This window comes from Tilletiaria anomala (assembly GCF_000711695.1).
Source record: "Tilletiaria anomala UBC 951 chromosome Unknown K437scaffold_40, whole genome shotgun sequence".
NCBI classification, from domain to species: domain Eukaryota; kingdom Fungi; phylum Basidiomycota; class Exobasidiomycetes; order Georgefischeriales; family Tilletiariaceae; genus Tilletiaria; species Tilletiaria anomala.
The window spans coordinates 129,013-136,796 of record NW_013546982.1 but is presented as its reverse complement, the minus strand read 5'-3'; the positions used below and the strand labels follow the sequence as shown (position 1 = coordinate 136,796).

General features: G+C 58.2%; 2 protein-coding genes across 2 annotated transcripts; both read right to left on the bottom strand.

Annotated features, from left to right (window-relative positions):
- Window positions 1-1,586: 1,586 nt before the first annotated feature.
- Window positions 1,587-2,425, bottom strand: K437DRAFT_262878 (CC42_CANAL CELL division control protein 42; the record flags this gene model as incomplete). The annotated part of the gene is made up of 4 exons (XM_013387857.1): window positions 1,587-1,649; window positions 1,732-2,196; window positions 2,270-2,301; window positions 2,410-2,425. The coding sequence occupies 4 exons, from the start codon at window positions 2,423-2,425 to the stop codon at window positions 1,587-1,589; spliced, it is 576 nt and encodes a 191-aa protein (XP_013243311.1).
- Window positions 2,426-4,566: 2,141 nt separating this feature from the next.
- Window positions 4,567-7,063, bottom strand: K437DRAFT_119816 (uncharacterized protein). Its single transcript, XM_013387856.1, has 3 exons — window positions 6,651-7,063; window positions 5,839-6,585; window positions 4,567-5,745 (listed from the first exon to the last, which is right to left on the bottom strand). The coding sequence occupies exons 1-3, from the start codon at window positions 6,954-6,956 to the stop codon at window positions 4,756-4,758; spliced, it is 2,043 nt and encodes a 680-aa protein (XP_013243310.1). The 5' UTR covers window positions 6,957-7,063; the 3' UTR covers window positions 4,567-4,755.
- Window positions 7,064-7,784: the final 721 nt, after the last annotated feature.

Genomic DNA, 7,784 nt, shown 5'->3' with positions numbered 1-7,784 from the left:
GGGGGGGGTCAAGCAGGAGCAGGAGTAGGATCTGAGAGGGTGGCGGACAGCCAGCAAGGTATGTCTGTTATTTATGGGTATGGGAAATGCACAGAGCGGCACTGCGCTGCGCTCATTTCCACACACAGCCGCTGTCCGTATGCTGCCAATTAAAAGCAGAGGGTTGAGTTGGTTGCATATCGGATCCGCCGGCATGTCACCGATTGCATTGTGTCAACAGGTGGGTGGACACTGGTGCAGTGCCCCTTTGAATGCCTGATCCGCGAGAAACAGCACTGCGCTGCCGTGGCTTTATCATTTCCATTCGCTCGCTCTATGGTAGCTTATCGCTCCTGCCACTCTTCTCTCCCAGGCCACAGGAACTGTGCCTGCCTGTCTGGGTGGAGACTGTGCTGGGAGAGAGAGACCAGAGCTCGACAGACTCGGTATCAAGCTCTCATAAAGGGGTGCAAGTGGCGGTATTGGACACTCGTATGGGCTAATTGTGATCGCTCCTGGGCTGCAAGACGCGCTCGTGTCGCGCCAAGATTCCATTTGCAAGGCAATCAGACACGAGCATGGAAGTTAGCCAGCCAGCAAGCCAACGAGTAGATAGATGCATGCCCGGCAGCTCTACGACAATAAACGCCGTGCGTGGGCCAGCGTACATCGTGAATGGTGCCGCGCACCATGGCCTCTATGTAATACGTAATGGCCACGCCGCTCGCCGCCTGCCCGTCATCCACCCTCCCCCCAAAAAAAAACTTGTGCCTGCTAGCAACGACAAATAGCCCGCCGGAGTCAAGCAGCGCAGGACGCGGCGTCGAGCCAGAAGAGCTCGCTGACACGGATAAACAAATGCGGAAGGGAGAGTGAAATCTCAATGTGCAAAGAAAAGAGCCAGCAAGCGAGCCGCTTGGAAAGACGATCGCCAGAACAGCACAGAAAGCGAGAATACATGAGGCGGACCACAAGGGAGGAGCGAGTCGGGGTGGATGGGGTGGAGCTAGGATGGTATGTCAGATGTGGCGGTTTCGGTGGGTGGTATGTGGAGAGGGTGGAAAGGGAGAGAGGGAAGCGATTTGTATCATGTATGTACGAGTAGGCGCCGAACTAATCCACACGTTCGCCACACGACGATGGGCAGGCGTTCGCACTCGTGCTCGCGGCCGATCCCACGCCACCAGCTGAGTGGGAGCGACAATCGCCAGGCGTGGCATGGCGTGGCATGGCGGAGGGTGGTTCAAGTGAGCAGTGGCAAGAGCGTGCGTGTAGCGTGCGCGTTCATATCATTATCCTCTGGGCTGCGCGCACGTTGTTTGTCTGGATTAGATTGTGTCAACAAGAGATGCGTTGGCGATGCTAATGGTGGAATACGGCGGGGGCGCTGGCATGGGTGCTTGCGTTCGAGCGAGGGGGGCAGGGTAACGGGGAAGTGGGGCGGAGCCATCGTCTGCGAGCGAATTCACCCTTTCTTCTTCTCATTCCAAGGGGGACCTTGCAGAAAGCTCCGCCCCAGCTCAGCCCGGCGGAATCCGACTCATCCCACGAACGTCTGCAGCAGCTGCTGCTCGACCCCGCAGCCCCCAGAGAGGCACCCGAGCTGCTCAGAGGATCTGACATTTGGACTTTTTCCGCACCACCGGTGGCTCGAGGGCCGCAACGATTGCCTATGAGAAGGGTAAGCAGGAAGATGCATCAGATGAGCGCGCCCCACGACAGCTGCCCGCATGGCCACCAACTGATACGCACCTCATCAAAGACGTTCTTAAGGCCCTTCTGCGTCAGCGCGGAGCACTCGACGTACTTGACCGCGCCGAGCTCCCTTGCGAGCCGCTCACCGGCGTCGTTGCTGACGGGCCGTTGTTTCTGCCTTGCGAGCTTCTCCACGACGGCTGGGTCGTCGCGCAGGTCCACCTGCGTCCCCACGATCAGGCAGGGCACGCCGGGACAGTGGTGATGCACCTCGGGGAACCACTTCTCCTTGACGTTCTCGAATGATGCCGGCGACGTAACGCTAAAGCATAGCAAAAAGACGTCCGTCTGCGGATACGATAGCGGCCGCAACCGGTCGTAGTCCTCTTGGCCCGCCGTGTCGAAAAGACCGAGCGTGTAGGGGTCGTCGCCGATCATCACTGTAACCGCGTAGTTGTCAAACACGGTCGGGACATAGTCGCTGGGGAACTTGTTCGTCGTGTATGAGATCAATAGACAGGTCTGTACGAGCAGAAGGTCAGCACAGTGATGGTCAGCATCCTGATGGTGCAGCAAGTATGCACTTGGCGCGTACCTTTCCGACAGCACCGTCACCAACGACGACACCTGCGTACGTCATCAACGCGGTAGTGCGGCCGATAGCCAGGGTGCAAAGCAACAAAGGTCAGCGCCGCAAGTCGTCATTTCGCACGCTACCAACAGCAGAAAACTGACATTTGATCGTCTGCATCTTGAGTGCGAGAGCGGCGGCCTGTTGGGCTCGTGCGACTGTCTCACACACAGCGAGGCGAAAGAAGTGGATGTAAGTAGGGATCAAGGGGGGTCAGCACGACTGCCAAGATGCACAGCGACTACGTGCGATGATGATGACGATGATGGATGGTGAAGACGTGCTGTTAGGACGCCCTGGGCAGGTTGGTCCGCGACTCATTTTCCAGCCGCTCCATCTTTGGACTCCAGGCTAGGCCCAACTGTGCATTTTCAGCACATCCATCCCATTCCTCGACGCGGAGCCTATGCAAATGCGCATCCTGTGCGCTTTGCGGAACGCAGCGCTAGTTATTGCTGTCATCGGAGGCAGGTCGCGTGACTAGAACAGCTGCTGCTGGCGCGTTCTGGCCTAGCCCCTGCCACACTCAGGGTAATCGCCGGCTACTGTACCTATCTGCTTCCATCCTCCTTCCCTTTACATGCCTAGCAGTTCAAGAACTCATGGTGCACCAGGGCTATCCTTGAACAGGTCACTGCTTCTTTAGCACGCTGATGTCCACACGTGAGCAGTCCTAGCAAACCGTGCCCTTTGGCCACTCCTTCCCCTTGCGCGCCGCGCATACAGCGTCGGCGAGCCGGTGTAGTAGGCCGACTCACAAGTGGGCGTCGTGCGGTCACCGAAGAGGCCTCCTCCAGTCTATATTTGGGTGCTTGTGTTCGAAGCCGGGCAAGGTGGATGGGGTTGCTTGCTGTGGTATTGAGGCACCCGTTTTGGGCTTCCTTCCTCGCGCGTCTCGAAAGAGGAGATAGGGGATGGACGGCGGGATGGGGGCAGACTGTGTGTATGCGGGTATGCGGTGCGGCTGGCGGTGGGCACTTTGGAACGACGAGCTGTCGTGTCTGGGCTTGGGGACGGTGGGTGCGTCGTCGAAGCTGGATGGAGGCGTGGTTGACGATAGCGGGGGATCTGCAGGCTCTGACTTGCCTGCTGTGAGTGTTACCCGCTGTGAGTGCTGCCAAAGATTTTGGATGCATCACGCTTTGGGTTCGCCGACTGGGTCGGATCAAACGAGATTGTGTTCTGTCAATTATCGGTCGCGGGCGGCATCGCAGCAGTGTCAACCCAAAGGCCACCCTGACTCCTCGTCTCTCTGTGGCCGGGCGGTGGGGGGAAAGGGGCCGGCGCCTGCGCCTGCGCAGTGTCAAGTGGGCGGTGGACTGCGCGTTGGCACGGGGCGACAGGCAGCATCGCACACTCAACTGCAAACATCATCGTCACGGGGCACTCCGCTGCCGCCGCCGCCGCCGCGGCGTGCTGGATTTTTGATTTGCGGTGGTGCTGTGCTCTCTCTCCTCTCCTTCTGCCGCCACTCGACACTCCCAATAAGGTCCTTCAGAATGAGGGAGAGCCAGTGTTAAGGAGTAGCTGCCAGCGTCCCAGCGAGCTCATCGACACTCCAGGTGCGTGTTGCCGCCTGGCGCAGCGCTGGGACTCGTTCTAGTTCTGGTTCTGGTTCAGAATACTGTAGAGTACAGCCATACTATGCCATACCTCGAAACATGCAAGTGCATCCTCGAGCCTTCTCACCTTGAGATGTTTGCAGGTTGTTGATGGGCGTGCCTTGATGACTTCCCGAACTTGCACGTCACAAGACCTCTTCAGGCTCATTTTCCGGACCCCCGGCATCTCGCCTGTCTAGTAGCATGGCTGTAGTCTTTGTACCGGCTGTAATCGGTCATCTTCCACTGCTCTTGCAATTGGCGTCCACTCTGGTAGGACACATACACGCACCCTTCCAAGCCAGGCATCGCAGACGAGCCGCATGTGCAGGGGTGCTCGCCCACACAGTGACAACGTCCATGCCAGAGAAAAGATTTAGGAACAAGAGTCGATTCCATCGAAAGATTCAAACTGTATATTCAAACAATTATCAACAAAAGGCGTCTTGTCTTGCATCGGGACAGCGCTAGCCCCTCATCCGCGTGCATGGATAGATCGATGGATGATCTCCCAACTCGTCTATACGTCGTGCGTGAGAAAGGGAAGAGATATGTGCTGCGGCCACCGTCAACAGATACCAAAGAGGTGCTGTGCGCCCGCCTGACATGCCGGTCCCCCGCCGTGGGAACGAAAACGCTTGTGACCGGACCGAGACGGATTCGGAGTGTGCAAATGCCCGACGCGTGGAATGTAAGAGCGTGGCTTGAACTGGACAGAGCTTGTGCAAGCTGGATGTGGAGGGGTTGACGCGCGTTGCAAGATAGATGGATTTGGGGAAGGGGAAGGGGGGGGGGTGTCCTTTGAAAGAGTCGCCGCTTGCGACTTGCGTGTCAATGCAATGCCATGCATCACGAAATCGCAAACTTGGCCCCGGACGAGGCGGTGCGCAACTGATCTGCTGATGCTCCCGCAGCACCGCCTGCATCGCCACTGTTGCTATTGTTGTCATCATCAAGCCTTGCGTACCCTTGTAGAGTAGGGCTGCCATCTCCCTTGCTCCCGCTGGGGCTGGCAGCACTCGCTGCTGCGCCACCGGCATGATGGCTCCGAAGAGCATTAGTAGCAGGCTTGGGCAGGATCTTTCCGATACGCTCCAAAGAAGCGTGCGATGAGCCATTCGATTTGGACCTGCCAGCGCCTGTCCCAGAGCTATTGGCCGCCGCCGCCGCCGCAGCAGCAGCAGAAAGCGCAGCTGCCCCTATCCCCGCTGAAGATCTCGATGATCCTGTATTCACCTCGGGCACGGGTGTGGGTATGTCGACGGGCGCAGGAGGCGGGACTACAGTCGCTGTATGCGGGTGGGAAGTCGCTGTGTCCGCACCTACTGACCGCGGTGGTGCCGCTGGGGTGGTCGAAACGCCGTTCGCAGCGCTAGAGTCGGTGATACTTTCTCCAATTGCACTTGTGCCTAGCAACTCTGCCAAGTCCTGCATCATGCTACTCGACTGAAGCATGCTCACCCTCTCTCCCCGCGAAAGCGTAGCCTCCACAGATAGTGCCGGCACTCCAAGGTCAAGAAGAGGTGCGGTTGGCGCGCCGGACTCGACTGTAGGTGAGTGGCTTCCAGCAGAAGGGTGCGTCGAATCAGGAGTCGATGATTGAAAAAGTTGCGGAGCAGCTGCTGCGGACGATGGATGGTTGTTGTTTGCTGCGTGCGAAGATGGGGAAGAAGAGGGTGTAGGGGCTTGCTGCGGGGGTGCTGTTGCGCTTGTGTCGACACACACTTGCGGCGTTTGCTGGGGCTGTGCTTGCCGCTGTCTTCGAGCTTCCTCCGCTTGCCGCCTTTGCTGCTCTTCGTGCTCGAGTAAACTGAGGCGCATCGCTTCCATCATCATTGCCTGCGACAGTAGATAGACGATAGAGAGGACCGAGCAGGAGAGGTGATAAGCCTCGGCAGCGCAGCACATAGCAAGCTTCCTGAATCAACTCACCTCTTCCAAGTCCTGACCAGCGCTCAGCGTGTGCAGATAGCGTGCAATCTCCTGCTGCCTTCTCCCCGTGCCTGAGCGCCTCCTCTCGCCGCGCTGCTCAGCAGCTGTAGCCTGGAACCCCGGCGGCAGCGCCAGCTCCTGTCCCTGCTGCAGAATGATAGCGCCGCCGGGGCCCGTCCCTGCTGGCAGCTCTTGGCCGAGCCGGCTGCTGCTGATGCCCACGGGGATGAGGCGGTCGCCGACCTGGCGCATGATGATGCGCCGATTGGCACGCCGCGCAATGGCTGCCTGTGCCGAAGCCAGCTTAGCTTGCCAGTCAGGCCGGATCATGTCGATTGTGACGACTTCGGGATCCGAGTGGTTGAACGACTTGCGTCGCCGGTGCTCAGTTGCTGGTGACGTGGGCGAGGCGGCATCTCGAATTGAAAAGGAAGAGTCGATAGCGCTGCCTTCTGGCATGGTCATAGACACGCCTGGAACACCAGAAGTTGATTGAGGGATCGAGCTGCTAGGGTGGATAGCGCGTCGGCTGCTTTGCCCTCCACCCTGCAGGCGATGTCCATCGAGAAGCGCTTGCGGCGGATGGTAAACCACTCCGAAATTGCTCTGCATACAGAATGGGCAAGCAGCAGGTTCTGACGAAGGCGGATTGGTGTGATTTGGGTCCGCACGCTTCATCTGCACAAAGCACTCGCTGCAGATTGGCTGCTCGCAACAACGTGTCTGATTACATGGCGAAGGGTAGTTCTGCGAAATCACGGGACGGTCAGCATCGGATCAAGAGTGCGTGTAATGTATCCAAGAACGCTTACCAAGAAGCAAATAGGACATTCTGTCTGCTCCACCTCCCCATCAAAGACGTGTGCATACGTCTCATCGTCCTCAGCACCAGCGTAGAACGGCGCTAAGCGCCGACTGGTAATGAGCCTCTTGACGACGTCATGGGAATAGTCCTGTATGCCAGTATATACGCCTTGCGGCTCGAGCGCACCGCCATCGAATCCTTTCGGCCAACGGGGGTGCGAGGATGAGCCAGATGAACCAGCACCGGCGGAGGGCGTGCGACGATGGCCTGCTGAGCCGTCCTCAGCACGCTCCTTGCCATTCGCTTGCCCCATGGTGTGACGTGTCGAAGTAACGGAAGCAGCGCCTCCTGCGCGAGCCCGATTGCGCAGTCAATGCAAATTGCACGGGTATGCAGAGACTTACTCAACGGCAGGCTGCGCGCGAACCTTCGCAGCTGTCAAAGCGCACTGTAGCTTGTTGCAGCGCAGAAGATTGTGTGTGGTCGCTGCCACTGCTGCGTTCGACACTCACGCTGGCAAAGACTGCATGCGTGGGGTCACTTGCAGCTCGTACGCACGACGAAGATATAAGCTGCGTGACCTGCTTGTAGAGAACTTCGAGTTCACGCGAAACGGGCTCGAAGATGCGGGCGCCGCTGCAAGCTCAAGGAAGGGGGCGGGGACAATTGAGTACGCCTGGTTGCCGATGACTCGATGGATGCTGGTCGTATAGCCTCGGTTCCGTCCAAGCTGATCAATCGTCACCGTCTTCCGGTCGACGGAGCTGGATATAGTGGAAGCTTGTGGCATGCGACTCAGGGGAATACGTTGCTTGCAAAGCAATGTGCTGTCGCCAGTGGTGTGCTGATGATGAAGTGATGAGATCATGACACTGTATGATGATAAGCTTGCTGTGGTTTTGGTGCACCTCTCGATTTCCGCGCCGCAACGCGTCCGATATTGCGGCAGCGGGGCAGGGCCCGAGAGAACTCTACTCTGGCTTGGGAGACAACGGCCGAGACTCGGCCAATATGCAGCCAATTCCCCGAGCAAATGGAAAGGGACGCGAATCTCAGGTTGCAAGTCCACGGAATTGAGAATACACACCAGTATGCAGCCGTGCTCGCAATCACATCGTACACGACTCTTAGTCTCTCTCCC

Excerpts from the sequence above, each read along its gene's own strand:
- K437DRAFT_119816 (XM_013387856.1), bottom strand. The coding sequence starts at position 6,956 with ATGGGGCAAGCGAATGGCAAGGAGCGTGCTGAGGACGGCTCAGCAGGC. Across the intron at positions 6,586-6,650 it reads AATGTCCTATTTGCTTCTTG|AACTACCCTTCGCCATGTAA; the intron begins GTAAGCGTTCTT and ends GTGATTTCGCAG. Across the intron at positions 5,746-5,838 it reads CTGGTCAGGACTTGGAAGAG|GCAATGATGATGGAAGCGAT; the intron begins GTGAGTTGATTC and ends CTACTGTCGCAG.